Genomic DNA, 16,169 nt, shown 5'->3' on the forward strand with positions numbered 1-16,169 from the left:
GACAAAAACTTGCAATTGGGGGCACCGAGTGGTCCAGCGGTCTAAAGCGCTGCCACTATGAGTGGGAGGTCGCCAGTCCTCAGAGGGAGCAAAATTGGCCCTGCCCCCTCCGGGTGGGTAGATGGCGCTCTCTCCCCACATCACTCCTAGGGTGATGTCTGCAGCACAGGGAGTCTGTGACCTGATGCATCAGAAGCATCTCAAAAAGAAGCGGTGGCTGACTTCACATGTATCAGAGGAAGCATGGGTTAGTCTTCACCCTCCTGGTGTGTTGGGGCATTACTAGTGATAGGGGGAGTCCTAATGAATGGGTCGGGTAATTGGCCGTGTAAATTGGGGAGAAAATGGGAAAAATGAGAAATTAAAAAACAAAAACAAAACAAAAAAAAAACTTGCAATTGGCACCTTAACCCTCTCATAGTTGGATTCACCTATGTACATAGGTCAAGGGTCAATGAGCTTACCAAACTAATTTTGTGTTCCAATAATGAGCGCTAAATGTATATTTAAATTAATAAAACGACAAGGGTGCCCAAATGTATGCACCTGCCTAATTTAGTTTAAAGACCTATTGCACATTTTCTCCAAATCCTATAAACTTCATTTCACTTCTCAAATATCACTGTGTTTGTCTGTTATATGATCTATTTACCTGAAATTGCTGATCCAAACATCCAGTGATTTATAAAGGAAAATCATGAAAAACATCAGGGGTGTCCAAACTTTTTCATACCATACTGTAGCAGTAACAAAAACAGCCTGATTAAAACTAAACTATAAAAAAGATGTTGTAAAATTAGGTTGTAAAATTGAATTGAACTTACAAAGAGAAAAACATAGGGCATCTAAATACAATTATGTATTTACGTATAATGATATCATATGTAACTGTATAGATGTAATCAAAATCTATTTGTACGTATTATGTTACATAGTCAGTCACATGAAATGTGCTGTGCTAATGTAACAGTAGCAGCAGTACAGAACATTATGTAAATGTTAAACCCACCTTATGCGGTAAATATACATGCTTAATATAGAGAATCTGTAAATCTGCTTTACTGTGTAAACAATGTATAATCTGATAAGCAGGAACATTTAAAGCCTGAGTACTATTTTTGTCATACTGTATTGCGTCATTCCTTTCCTGAAACATATTAAGATTTCAGTTATATTTGTCCAGCCCTATAGATTTTTTTTTTTAAATAATAATTTTATTAAAGACCATTATATGTACTATATCTTGTGCATTTTTTGTGTTAGTGTGAGCGAGTCACCTCAGCGCACTGCACTTTTGCGATGTAGCCGTTGTTTTGAAGCTCCATCCAGTTGGCTTCGTACAGTTTGGGACCAATCAGGAAGTTGAGATCTACAATCTTGTCGTCCTCTCGCACCAGTGTAGCGGTCAGACCCAGCTTACAGTGGGCCTGGACTATGGTCAGAACACGCCGGAACATCTTTGCTGCATGTGTGTACGAGTTGGAGAAAAACAAGACTGATTACCATTTCATTATGACCATAAGATTCATTCCCCTACGTCACCATGGTCTACCAAAACGAGGCTGTGGGGAACAGAATTAGCGTTGGACTGCTGGGTTCTAGCAATGCCGCCTCACTGCTGTGTTCCTAAATGCACTTCTTTAAAAAGACAGAAATCTTATAGAGGTCAAACCTTCCATAGTTTCCCCAAATTTCCTGTACCTTACTGTGAATGGATTCACAAAATCAGTCAAGATCGTCATTTCAATTTAAGATGTACGTTACTGTGCTAGCTAGCTAGCTAAGGCTAGCCATATTAATATTACCCAGCCAGCCAATCCAGCAGAGAAACTACAAGCTAGCTCAACTCAGTTCTCCAGCTATGACTTAATTAACTCTGAACTGGCTATTTTCTTGGTTTAACGTCAAAACAAGTAGGGTATAACGTTAGTCAAGCCATAGCTCTTTAAATTAGCCTGCTTTGCTAGCTATCCTAGTTAATATCGTGCTGTGGGGAGCCTGGTCTTACAAGAGCACTTGCATGCTTAGCTGGAGTCTATTTGACATTTAAAGGTCGTGTTAACATTCATTTTATGTCTGATTTGATATTACAGATTAAGTAGTTTAGAACACTTTGCAAAAGAGTATTTCTTTAAAACACTGGTTGGAATGTGAAAGTTATTACTATTTGCCTGGGCAGATAGTTCAGTGAAGCCTGTAAGGAGGACTGTAGTTAGACGAACTACAGGCTTTTTTCTACAGTCACTAAGTCAGTTAGTAAACAGCTAGCTAGTAGTGTTTTAGTCATCACTGCTAGAGCCGAGTCCGAGTCAAGACCAAGACCGGGAAAAACAGAGACCAGATTAAGATTTAAAAATAAAAATCCAAATTCCATTCATTTTTTTTCTAAAATATAAAAAAAACAATCACAATTTGCCATCAAACAGCTCATTACTAAGGTTAGCTAGCTCATCGCTAAGGTTAGTTAGCTCATCAACAATGGTAGTTCTCTCCCACGCAGCATTAGTATTTTAGCTAGCTCATCGCTATGGTTAGCTAGCTTGTTACTTAGGTTAGCTACTTCATCGCTAAGGTTAGCTAGCTCTTCACTAGCTTCAGTACTATGCCAGGTAACATAAGTGTTTTAGCTAGCTCATCACTAGCTCATTAGCTTGCTTGTTGCTAGCTTTAGTTCTCTCTCCGGTAACATTAGAATTTTAGTTAGCTCGTTGGTACAGTTAGCTAGCTCATTGCTAAGCTAAGCTAGCTCGTTGGTATCTTTAGTTCTCTCTCTAATAACATTAGTATTTTAGCTAGCTTATTGCTAAGGTTAACTAGCTCGTCACTAAGCATAGCCAGCTCTTCGCTAGCTTTAGTTCACTTCCCGGTAACATTAGTGTGTAATTAAGCTTGTTGCTGAGGTTAGCTAGCTCTTCTCTAGCTTTAGTTCACTTCCTGGTAAAATTAGTGTATAACTTAGCTTGTTGCTAAGGTTAGCTAGCTCTTCGCTAGCTTTAGTTCACTTCCCGGTAACATTAGTGTGTAATTAAGCTCGTTGCTGAGGTTAGCTAGCTCTTCGCTAGCTTTAGTTCACTTTCCGGTAACATTAGTGTATAACTTAGCTTGTTGCTAAGGTTAGCTAGCTCTTCTCAAGCTTTAGTTCACTTCCCGGTAACATTAGTGTATAATTTAGCTCGTTGCTAAGGTTAGCTATCTCTTCGCTAGCTTTAGTTCACTTCCCGGTAACATTAGTGTGTAATTAAGCTTGTTGCTGAGGTTAGCTAGCTCTTCTCTAGCTTTAGTTCACTTCCTGGTAAAATTAGTGTATAACTTAGCTTGTTGCTAAGGTTAGCTAGCTCTTCGCTAGCTTTAGTTCACTTCCCGGTAACATTAGTGTGTAATTAAGCTCGTTGCTGAGGTTAGCTAGCTCTTCGCTAGCTTTAGTTCACTTTCCGGTAACATTAGTGTATAACTTAGCTTGTTGCTAAGGTTAGCTAGCTCTTCTCAAGCTTTAGTTCACTTCCCGGTAACATTAGTGTGTAATTTAGCGTCCCCCCCCAGCCTAGCTTTCATTTCAACATTTAAACATTTGTATTACTGCTAGCTTTGCATGGAGGATGCAGCAGGTATGACCAGGTATTACACACACAAGCGGACACACGCAGACACACGTGGACACACATGGACACACGTGGACACACGTGGACACACACACCTGGAATAGTGTGGACCTCATCGAGGATGATAAGCCCCCATTCCTGGCTGCGCATCCACTCCATGACTCTCTCAGCCTCCCAGGAGCGCTTGGTGGTGTGACCCAGCATAGAGTAGGTGCTGATGGCCACAGAGCAGCCAATGGGCTTGTCTTTAGCATCTGACGTAAAGCGGCAGATCTGAGAGTCATCAATGGTGGACCACATCTTAAACTGGGCTTTCCACTGCTCCACCGACACAGATGAGTTTCCCAGTACCAGGCAGCGCTTCCGCACCGTGCAGGCTGCAGTCACTCCCACTAAAGACTTCCCAGCACCTGAGGACACCAGAAAGAAGGCAATAGAATGTTTATTAAAAAACACTAATCACTTATAATAATGATGTCGTATTGGCGATATGATGTGCCCCCTCTCCCATTTTCTCCCCAATCTACTCATTAGGCCTCCCCACTAGTGATGCCCCAACATCAGGCAGGTGAAGACTAGCACATGCCTTCTCCGAAACGTGTAAAATCAGAGGAAAGCGCAGAAACTCTGTTCCAATACATCAGCTCACAGATGCCTTGTGCTGAGCAACATCACCTATTGGAGTGACCTGGGGAGAGAGCGCCATCTGCCCACCCAGAGAGAGCAAGGCCAATTGGCCTTGAGATTCGCTGCGCTTTCCTTTGAAGACTTGAGAACATAACATACCAGTACTTCGATATTTTAATATTTTCTTACACCTCTACTAATCATTTAGGTGATGCTTCATATGGAAGTGAAGTTTTAGTCTAGCTGTTGTGTGAGGTTACCGCAGGGCAGAACGATGACTCCAGAGCGAGCTCGACCATTGCCGAACATCTTGCGGAGGCTCTTCTCCTGATAAGGTCTGAGAACGGCTGTGGGCTTCAGGTCCATGTTAATATCAGGGTTGACTGTGTCATTGCGGAAATCATATTCCGCCAACAGAGGATATTCAAGCTGGATACAGCGCTTTTGTAGTTCTTCAATCATCTCCTGAGATGGAAAACATAAAGGAAAAAATGTCAGTTGAATCAGACAACACTATGGTCTAAAAGAGAGGGGTTCTCACAATAAGCCTGAGTCCAAGGCTACTGTATTTCTTACTATTTTTATTATTTAAATGGCTTGATGCAATGATGTGGAGAAGTTAATTTCAAGTGACATAACTGCGGTATACACAAAGAATATGTAAAGCCTGTCGTAAGACACATACAGGGTTCATACACTTTCTAAACAATAAATTTCCATGATATTTTCATGACTTTTCCATGCCTTCAAGGCACTTTTATGACCATACGATTTTTAAAACAGTGTAGACATGGACAATAAAAACAAAAATAAACTAAAATTATAATCAAAACTGATTCTAGTAAGCCCAAAAAGAATCTGGCACACAATCTTTTATAATAATGTGTGTGTGTCAGATCCTGTGTAGGGCTAAATTACTGAATTAACTCTGAGCTGACGTGGTTTGTTAGCTTAATTTTCATGACTTTTCCAAAACTGTTTTTTTTTTCTTCTCCAAAACTTATCCAGGCCTGGAAATTGCTATTTCAAATTAAAATTTTCAATTTTCATGACTTTTCCAGGTTTTTCATGACCGTATGAAACCTGCATTTACCAGTTTATGCAGATTACTGCAGCTGAATTGGTTCAGACCTGCGAGCAAAGCCACATCATTATAATTAACAGCTTTTTTTAAAGGTCTCATTCTGCTATAATCTCCTTTTTCCTTAATATTTGTGAAATAAAATAGGTCTATAAAGGTATATACAAGCTGCACACAAAACTGTTCTTTAACCCATATTGTTTGCAGTAGCTAAAAAAAGAAAATGCTCAGAAAAACGAGTCGATCAGGAAAAGCACCTTGTCTACGTCAACTTGTGAGTTCATGGCCTCGCTCACCTCGGCTCGGAACCCGCCCACAGACAGAGCTGAACCCAGGCTGCTGTAGAGCTGATACAGTCTTGTTAGCTAAAGAGATTGACATCAGCAATTTAACTTTAGCTAGCTTGTGTAAAAAACTATAGGTTTAAATCGGATCTCCGGTTGATTCTGCGTTTTACAGAGACCTTAAATATACAGTATGGGTGCATCGGTTTGACAAGGCAGCCCAACTCAACCAAACTCAAACCAGTCAAAGCGGACGATGTTTGTGTCGGATTTTATAATATAGAGCAGACTCTGGGGGCTTCGACATGGTGAAACTGCCCAAGCACCGAATCACCAAGTCTGAGGTAAGAGTTTAGTAGCGTTTGTCTGACGCTAGATGAAGTTTAAGGGTTAACTTTAGCTAGCACTCAGTGCTATATCTTTATAACTAAGGCTGTATCTCTAAAAACATTTTGTCCTTTGAGTTTTTAGAGCTGTATTCGACTCTAGGGGAAGGCAGCTAGGCATTCTCTGCTGCAGTGCTGTTAGCCAATCAGAGACGATATGTTTGCATGTATAAATGTTCATGATCAAGACCCGAAATTTAAAGAGCTAATTAGAAAAACCTGAGCACATTTTTTTTCATTAAAAAAAACGTCTCAAATGGCATTCATTCATACTAGAGACCACAACTAGACGTTTTGATGAAATGAGACATCTAAACTAATCACAATCACAGCATACAGCACCTGCAATCCACTTCTGCAGTTCACTGTATCTCTGTAATCAGCAGGAGTTTAAACATTTACAAAGAATGGTCAACAGCAGTATATATGCTGGATCAGCAGTATTAGGGACGAGCTCAAAGCGAGCACTGGCTCAGTTCATCAGTAACCCAGCAAAACAGTGATGCTGCGTCAGCAGCAGTTGGAAAAGAGGCATATATATTATCCATATATACATACAAATATTTAACACCATGTATAAGTCATGTTTTTCCAGAGACTGTAAAAAAGATGGACGCTGTGTCGCCATTCCCATTTACTCAATGAGAATGAAGCCAAAATCTTCCGCCATGTTGGCGATCCTGATACCCGAGTCTGCGCAGTAGAGACCAGAGGAGGGAGAAAGACTGTGGAGAGACCGCCTACTCATTTAAATAACCCCGCCCTTGAGGGCTGCTTCCACAGAGCTCACACAGTCTATGGTCCTACCCATACAGTCATTGGTCCCACCCCGGCTAGGTGTAGCCCAGCCCTTTTACAATAACCACACCTTTTTGAATAGAGCTGAAGAACGTTTTAAAAAACAAATTCAGTGGGGATATAAAAAATTGACAATATAAGCAGAGGTTACACTTGCTGTTGCATTTAAATAAAGGAGGTAAAATTACAGTATATTGGGGGAAAAAAACGTGATTGAAAGTCGTCTAATTTGCTATTGAAACCTATGGGGATGGGTGGGGTTACACAGCTTTCTGCAACCGAACAGCAAGTGGGCGCCCGACCCACTTTTGAGAAACAAAGCTCTGTTCAGCTATACACAGTCTATGTGTATTTCAAACAAAAACTATATGAAATATTACAATACCAATATTTTGTCTCACCCCTATTGAAAAAAACCTAAAAGAAAAGTTACAAAAAAATAAAAAAAAAATAGTCGTATGTCGTATGGGAAAGTACAAGAATTTACAGAAACTTTTAAAGTAAAATAGGTTCTTAGGTTTGCGTGGATGCTATAAATATCTATACTCTAGGAGTAACAGAATAAAAGAGTCTTCAAATAACGTATGTAGATGTATATTGATGTACATCAAAAAAATTATGTAAATACAAGTTGATGCTCATATCAATTCCAAAGCTCTTACAATCGCCTACAAGGTAATGACAGAACAGGCTCCTTCCTACCTGCACTCGCTCCTGAAGGCTTACTCTACCTCCCGGCCTCTGCGCTCCTCCAATGAACGTCGCCTCGCTTTGTCAAACACTCACACAAAGCAATCCAGACTGTTCTCATACAGAGTTCCCCAATGGTGGAACAAACTACCTTCCACTACCAGATCAGGAGAATCTCTCGCTATCTTTAAGAAACTCCTGGAGACAGAGCTCTTCAAAGAGCACTTACTCTCCTAAAACCTCTAACTAACTACCTTCTACTACCAGATCAGGAGAATCTCTCACTATCTTTAATAAACTCCTGAAGACAGAGCTCTTCAAAGAGCACTTACTCTCCTAACACCTCTAACTAACTTACTACTTCTAACCTCATTTTCTTCCTCCCCTCCTTCACTCCTCTATCCTATTATTTCCCTTTGACCTCTTTTAGGCCCTATCTAAAATGTTTTTACCTTTAACTTCTATTACTTTTGTACTTCATTATTGTAAGTCGCTTCGGACAAAAGCATCTGCCAAATGTAATGTAATGTAATGTTATGTAATGTATTGTAAATTATGTATGTAGATATGGGAACAGTTAATTATGAATAAATTATAGCTGCCCTTAATGAATAACAGAATTGAACTGCTTCTGCATTATGGACCTCTCACCAGTTAAGTTACGATGCCTAACCCAGGTCATATTTGTGTAAATTTCTTTAATATTACTTTACCACCTCACATAAAAAGTCATACCTGTCGAATCTCAAAAGATACAGTCTGGGTCTCCTCTTCTTCCTCCTCTTCCTTGTCCATCTGTTCGTAGTAGCTGAAGATGTCCTCAGGGACCTGTGCACCAGTGCGCTGACCCTCTGCCGGCTGGGACGTGGACGCTCCGCTGCCATCCTGCAGAGATTTCGAAATCTGGACAGCAGGAGAACAATAATCAGATATACTAAACTTCCATAAAATTAGCAATTATATTACGAATAATTGACATTAATCTTTAGAAGTAAACTCTTAATTAAAAATCAATCAATACTGTGTTTTAAAAATGGATAAAGTATTGCTAAACAAAATACTGCAATACTTTAATATACAGCTCTGGAACAAAAATAAGAGATCACTCGATTCGTTTCTTTGATTTTACCAAATGAAAATCCTCTGGAATATAATCAAGAGGAACATGAGTGATCACAAGCCATCAAACCAAGCTGAACTGCTTGATTATTTGCACCAGGAGTGGCATAAATCATATCAAAAAGCAGTGTGTAAGACTGGTGGAGGAGAACATGCCAAGATGCATGAAAACCATGATTAAAAAACAGGGTTATTCCACCAAATATTGATTTATGAACTCTTAAAACTTTACAAATATGAACTTGTTTGCTGCTCTTTGCATTATTTGAGGTCTGAAAGCTCTGCATCTTTTTTGTTATTTCAGACATTTCACATTTTCGGCAAATAAATGCTCTAAATGACAACATTTTTATTTGGAATTTGGGAGGATTGTGTCCGTAGTTTATAGATTAAAACTCAAACAGTGTGAAACTAATTCATAAACTGAAGTGGTCTCTTCATTTTTTCCAGAGCTGTATATTGATATTTTTTTAGAGCCCTTCTTACAGGTGCCAGAGCAACAAGTGCCCTAAGTTGACATTCTCTCAACCTTATGCAGTGGTCAAAGATACTCAGGTTGTGCTCTCTGAACTGTTGGTTTGTACCAGCATCTTAATCCTGTTCTCAGCAGTGTAGATAAGAACATAACATAAGCTCATAACTACCGTCATTTCCGGGTTATAAGCTGCTACACTTTTTTTTTTTTTTTTTAACGCTTTGAACACTGCAGCTTATATAATGGTGCAGATAATGTATGTTTTCTTTGTTTACAGGCTAATGAGCTTTAAAAGTGCTTTACTCACTAAAACAAACTGTTTTCAGAAGAGATAAGTGTGTAGATTAATCCAGGGCTCCTCAGGACAACAAAATATTTGCAGCTAGTGGACAGCAGCGTGAATCATGCATTTAAAGTTGCACTCTGAACTGAGCGGGAGGATTGGATGAAAAGTGCAAGAAATAATTTACCAAAACCAGCCGCATGTGAAGAGCAAATGACCTATTATTTGGGCTGCCAGTTTAAGAAGTTTGGAGGCAAAGGAGCATTTTCCACTCATGATTTGTTGCAGGGCTGCTGTGATTACCATCAGTTATTTACATTAATAACCTGCTGTTAATTAAAGCTCTAGAGTTACAGTTAGATAATACAATGTGCAGATTTTGGTATTTCGCCGTTATCTGTTGAGCTTTTATTTTTTTTGTAACAGGTTTTACAGAAATTACTCTCCCTTAAATTTATAATAGGCTTACAAATTAATTGTATGAAACGGATAATTGTTTTAGTGTAATCATCTAAACACAGTGTAACATCTAAAACATATTTTTTTAAAATATTAAAATAAAAATATCAAAATTATAATATTAACTGCACACTCAAATAAATATCTTTTTTTTTATTATTTTAGATCAGCTTTTTGAATTTTATATAGTTACAGATTTAAAGCAGGTCTCATATGAGCCACTCATAGAACTGTCCCAAATTCCATTATATACATTTTCAAATTATTTTTTTTCCCTCTTTTTTACAGTTTACAGTTGAAACTAAGCCAATAAACACAACTCCACATTGTATCATAATTCCAGATTGAGACATATTATGCTTTACAGTATATTTGTGAATATACATATATCTTGATATGGTTTATATAATACACAGACAGTCATCCTGCATCAGTAAAATGTTTATTTCCAACGCATGCTCTCCCGCCGAGAGATGCCGAAGCTGGAGTGCAATATAGGCTAGGCTACCGGTCGCGGCACTTCCACAGGAAAATCTGAACACTGTATTATCTAACTGTAACACTAGAGCATCAATAAGCAGCAGGCTAAAAATGTAGATAACTGATGGTAATCACAGCAGCCCTGTAACAGATCATGAGAGGAAAATGATCCTTTGCCTACAAGCTTTATAAACTGGCAGCCCAAGTAATTAATATATTGTTCCCTTTTAATATTACAACTTTACTCTTTTGACTTTTCCTGTTTTATCGCTTTTTAGGAACTCTGGCTCGGTGATATATAAACTGTGTTTGTGCACTCACTGCAGGCTTGCTGGAGATAACCTCAGTGATGAGCTCAGTCTCCTCCCCCTCAGCAGTGCGCAGACGGCAGTCTCGAATCACAACATCCTGCAGCAGCCTCTGGATCACATCTGGAAAAGCACTCTCCACAAAATACCTGCCCAAACACACACACATTTTCCAATCAATACATGTTCAACTTCATTTTACTCATAGTCTATGTGTTTGTTACATTGTATACATTTGGTCTGATTAGTTTTAATTTCACACCACAGTTTAGTGAGCAAACAAAAGAACTACCTATCCTGTCCTCATAAACTATGTGGGCGGAGTCTTCCTTTACTATACACTAATTGGTTTGTAGAGGGTGTTTACGATATAGAGAATCCAGGTTCAGACTGTCTTCAAATGTTTGTGCTTCACTGAATGAAGAGAACAGATTTACATCAGATTCCTTTTATTTGTGTTTATAAATAAGGACGAATCTACAGTTACAGTAGATACAGTAGACACCAGCGTAATCTGATGCTCACTGTTTTTGGCACAATACAATTTCCTTCATTGTTCCGACAACAGCCTGCCTCAACTTCTGAACCATCTAAAAAACTGTTTTCACACTGCAAACATACTGAAACATGGTTTAGTTGAACCAAACCAAGACCAGCTCTAAGTCAGACCAAATGCTTTAATATAAAACATCAACACCAGCCTGCCCTTATACACAAACATCTGAAGAAAAAGAAAGTAAAACTAGATACAGCTCTGGAAAAAAATAAGAGACCACTTAAAAATGATGAATTTCTTTGATTTTACCAAATTGAAAACCTCTGGAATATAATCAAAAGAAGGAGGGATGATTACAAGCCATCAAACCAAACTGAGCTGCTTGAATTTTTGTACCAGGAGTGGAATAAAGTTATCCAAAAGACATTTCTCATTTTCTGTAAATAAATGCTCTAAATGACAATATTTTTATTTGGAATTTGGCAAAAATGTTGTCTGTAGTTTATAGAATAAAACAACAATGTTCATTTTACTCAAACATAAACCTATAAATAGCAAAATCAGAGAAACTGATTCAGAAATTGGGAGCGAACAGCTGGTTAACAATGATTTTTTTTTATGGGAAGTGCTCAATTTCTTTACTGAACATAACTACCTCACACACCATCTGCATTCACCTCATATAATGCCCATATGTATTATTTATAGTTTACCTTATAATACCGGTACATTTAAAACGTGCAGTAATGTATGTACAGTGAGTTAAATTTCAATAATTTTTATTCTTTAATTTGGTTTATTCTTTTTTTTTTTTTTTTTTTTTTTTTTACTAACCTGTAAGTGTGTGATTTGCATCTTTTTAACTCTTATATATTATGCATTAATATTTATAATTATAATTTACAATTATATACACCTTTCTTTAAAATATACAAATAACTGTTTTTGCTCGTAAATACAGCGGGTAAACAATTGGCAAGCATTGATTAACCAATCAATACACATCCATAAATAAGTGCATTACATTAACTAGTATTAAATCTTTCTCTATGTACTGAGGTCCCACTGGCATGTTTTATATGTAAAGAACCTAATTAGTTCCTATTAACTGAGCAGTTTTATTCAGGACCAAAAGGAAAAGTCAAAAAGTCCAGATCAAACAATGTATCGGTAGGCGTGAAAGCACCCTAAATCTCAGGCTGCAATCCAGCTTAGTAAACACAGTCACGCTAACCTTCTGTAAACAGCAGTGGTCCCAAACGGGCAAACCAATAAGCCTCCAGCAGGGCTTCAAGCATGTCTGGCAGCGTGCTGGGTGAGGAAGAGTGCAGCACAGACTGTTCTATTGTAAGTTTTATAAGCAGGCCCGACAGGTTTAGCAAACAAGCGTAGATCAGTCTCAGACTACAGGGGTCACTACGAGTTTGGCTTGGGGATTAATTATTTTTGCAATGTTTTTCGCAGCAAAACAACCTGCAAGGATTTACACTCAAACTGCTGTGAGAGCCTTCAGTACAGGCAAGTCTGTAGCTGAGGACAATACAAACGTACACACGTACCTGTTGTGCTTCAGTACCAGCTTGACTTTCCCATAGCTCACAGTACACAACTGAAAGGGGAAAAAATAAAAATAAAAGGTAAGGTTTAATATACAGCGTAGTATGATACACTGAAGCAAGTACACTGGATGCTGGAGCATATAAACAACAATAACAATGTGTTTTACCGGAGCAATCACAACCAATCACAGTATCAGTAGAGTGTTCTGCTAAATTAAGATGGCCCCACAATGTAACAAGAATAATGGGGGTCAATACTTATATACAGTACAAGTCAAAAGTTTGGACACCCCTTCTCACTCATTTTTTTTACATTGTAGATTAATATTAAAACAATTATTCCAAAACAATTAAAAATGTATTAAACAAAAACTTTTTTTTCCTCCACAATAACCTGACCTAAACCCAATTAAGATGGACCACAGCCTAAAGAAAAAGCAGCAAATCTTTTTTTTAACACCTTTAACATGTGTTAATAAAAAATTCAGCAGCACAGCATTGCAAAATCTTTAACAATTCATTTTGTTTCCCTAATTTTTATATTACTGAGCATTATATGCTTTTTTTGTTCTTTTTGTACTGTAAACTACAGTGTAAGTATTCTACTGGAAATAAGATCTTTGTTATTATACACAAGTTTCCCATAACTTTGTCCTGGCAGAGAGCCACAATGAGCTCTTTAACCCTGACAATATGGTAAAAATTTATATTACAATATATATATATATATATATTTTTTTTGCACATTATCCAATTAAATAAGATTTTTTTTCTTTTAGATCTGATGATATCCTCTATATGCTTGCTGTTAAAACAATAAGGACAATAATCACAATAGTGTTTGGTCTATTAAGCATATACCCAGATATCAAACTGTATTATTATTACCCAGCCCTAATCACAATGTAACAATTCTACACATTGTGCAACCCTACACTAATGAATCCTGTAGGTCACATGCTCACCTTTATAAACTGAATGATGCCATCTGGCACTGAGGTTTTACTGAGCTTCTGGAGATACTCCACGATGTCTGATGTCTGCAGGCCAACACTTACAGCAGCGTAGAGTGAATAGGCGGTCAGTTTGTATTCATGCACATGGTTGGGTCTGCACACTGGCTCGGCTATGGCCACCAGAAAGTCCTGAGCGTACTTATAGACTGGTGAGAAAGCCTCCAGGAAGATATGACCATCAGGAGCCTGAAAGAAAAACACAAACAAAGATTTACAATAGCTCATTTCATTTAATCAATAATCAATACAGTCAATATTACATGTTTAAGCACAAATCTCAAGTATATTATTGCAATTATACCACAGTATTAAAGAGGGGGAGAAAATATGATCTGTTTGGTTATAAAAACCCGCGAGTTAAAATAGTTCAATTGCTGCTCTGTTTGTAGCTGCTCTGTTTGGCTGGTAAGCGATGCATCGTTGCTTGGTTACCTGCATGTGGCGGAGTAATATATGGAGAGCTTCAGTTACAGTGCATTACTGGCTGATAATGGCACTCAAAGAACGCCTTTTAGCCAATCACATTGCAGGGTCAGAACTAACTGTGGCATAATAAGCATTGTAGATGGGCAAATTATATTGTGATCCAAGAAGAATTATTGCTCTCTAAAATAGATTTCCTGTAGAGGGCTTCACTTATTTTCACTCATTTGCATGATACTGTATAGCAACAGTTCTGCAACACAGTTATTTGTCCGGAAACATCAACCCCAAACTTACCACCCACAGAGGTCGAGAACCATGGTCATTCTTCAATAACATCTGTGAGCGGTAGTCCTTAGCCCCATATTCATCCAGTTTAGTGCTGGATTCATCCACTTGCTTGCCGGCTGCTGCAGGAATGGCCTCCTGTGACTCGCTCCCCATGGCTTCTTCCTCATCCTCATCCTCCTCATGATACCGTTTCTTAGACTTCCTCTCTGACAAGTAGACAAATTCACATTAGACAAGATCAGACACTATAACTTATCTAAAGATTCCACATAGAACATTAGATAACAAATTAAACTACAAATCCCACAGAAAACTACATATCCCACATTGAAATATAGATTAGGCACAGAACTGGAGATCTCAGTAATTTTCAATACATAGAAGGTCTCATTCATAACTATAGACTATACACATAACTACATATTCCATTAAAAAAATACAAATTTGCTATATTCCATGCAGACCTACTGATAATGTAAAGAACTAACTACAAAAACTATAAAACCTGTGTAAATCTATAGATCCACAGACTCCACACAGCACTACAAATCCTCTACAAAACTACAGATCCCACACACAACTATATATTCTATATACATCTACAGATCCCCTATAGAACTACAAACCCCATTCAATATTTCAGATCTCATACAGAACAATATACTTCACATTAAACTACAGATCACCTATGGAACTATAGATCCCATTAAAAACAACAGATCCCACACAGAACTAGATATCCCACATAGAACTGCAGGTCACCTATAGAACTACAGACCCAATTCAATATTACAGATCTCATACAGAACTATATACTTCACATTGAACTACAGATTATCTATGGAACTATAGATCCCATTAAAAACGAAAGATTCCACACAGAACTAGATAATCCACATATAACTATGGATTTCATTCAAATATACAGACCTTATACAGTTCTATATACTCCACATAGAACTACAGATCACATTTAAAACTACAGATGTATATACTCCATACAGAACTACAGATCACCTATAGAACTACAGATCCAATTTAAAACTGCAGATCCCACACAGAACTAGATACCCCACATAGAACTGCAGATCACCTATAGAATTACAAATTCCATTCAAATCTACACATCTCATACAGATCTATATACTCCACACAGAACTACAGATCACCTATAGAACTACAGATCTCTATACTTCACATAGAACTATAGATCCCATACAGAACTACATACTATACATATAACTCAATAGTATATACTATAAAAACTACAGATCTGCAGGTCTTAAACATAACTGTATATAACTGATCCTAAACCAAACTACTGATTTCATACTGAACTACAGATACCTGAACTATATTTCATAATGAACTACAAATCCCACACAAATACCAAACAGAACTAAAGGTACATATTAAATACAGATTCCACAGATCGATACTATAGAGGCCCATTCTCTCCCTGGATAATAAAAATAACAGTTTTAAACAGTTATGAGCTGTTATTTAGCTGCTAGTCGCTAGTTTACTCCTCCATTCCCTCCTCAAAGCGGATTCAGCAGTGTAATTACCCCGATCTCCCCTCTCCTTTTTCCCCATGCTGATGGAGTTAGGGGGAGGGAGGCGTTAAGGCGAGTAAACGACTGATTTTACTGATTTTACAGAGATAAACACAGACAGACTCGATAGCTGCGTCACCAGCACAGCGGAACCATGCTCATCTTCTTCAGCAGACTGAGAGAACAGCGCACTGAAAGCCACAGAGCAGCACAGCGCCCCCTGCTGCTTCTCACTGTAT

The 16,169-nt window shown here is 38.1% G+C and overlaps 1 protein-coding gene across 1 annotated transcript in view; it reads right to left on the bottom strand.

The window, feature by feature from the left end:
* The window catches only part of ercc3 (excision repair cross-complementation group 3), a 31,092-nt gene extending 14,976 nt beyond the window's left edge, over positions 1-16,116 (bottom strand). Inside the window, exons 1-9 of the mRNA XM_022673457.2 lie at positions 15,943-16,116; positions 14,381-14,580; positions 13,610-13,846; positions 12,645-12,694; positions 10,603-10,738; positions 8,201-8,368; positions 4,487-4,691; positions 3,695-4,009; positions 1,278-1,462 (exon numbers count right to left, since the gene is read on the bottom strand). Of these exons, the coding sequence (XP_022529178.1) occupies positions 1,278-1,462; positions 3,695-4,009; positions 4,487-4,691; positions 8,201-8,368; positions 10,603-10,738; positions 12,645-12,694; positions 13,610-13,846; positions 14,381-14,580; positions 15,943-15,970 (1,524 nt within the window). The 5' untranslated portion in view covers positions 15,971-16,116. The remainder of the gene's footprint in view (positions 1-1,277; positions 1,463-3,694; positions 4,010-4,486; positions 4,692-8,200; positions 8,369-10,602; positions 10,739-12,644; positions 12,695-13,609; positions 13,847-14,380; positions 14,581-15,942) is intronic.
* Between the last annotated feature and the right edge of the window lie 53 nt (positions 16,117-16,169).

The sequence above is a fragment of the Astyanax mexicanus genome, chromosome 5, assembly GCF_023375975.1.
Source record: "Astyanax mexicanus isolate ESR-SI-001 chromosome 5, AstMex3_surface, whole genome shotgun sequence".
NCBI classification, from domain to species: domain Eukaryota; kingdom Metazoa; phylum Chordata; class Actinopteri; order Characiformes; family Acestrorhamphidae; genus Astyanax; species Astyanax mexicanus.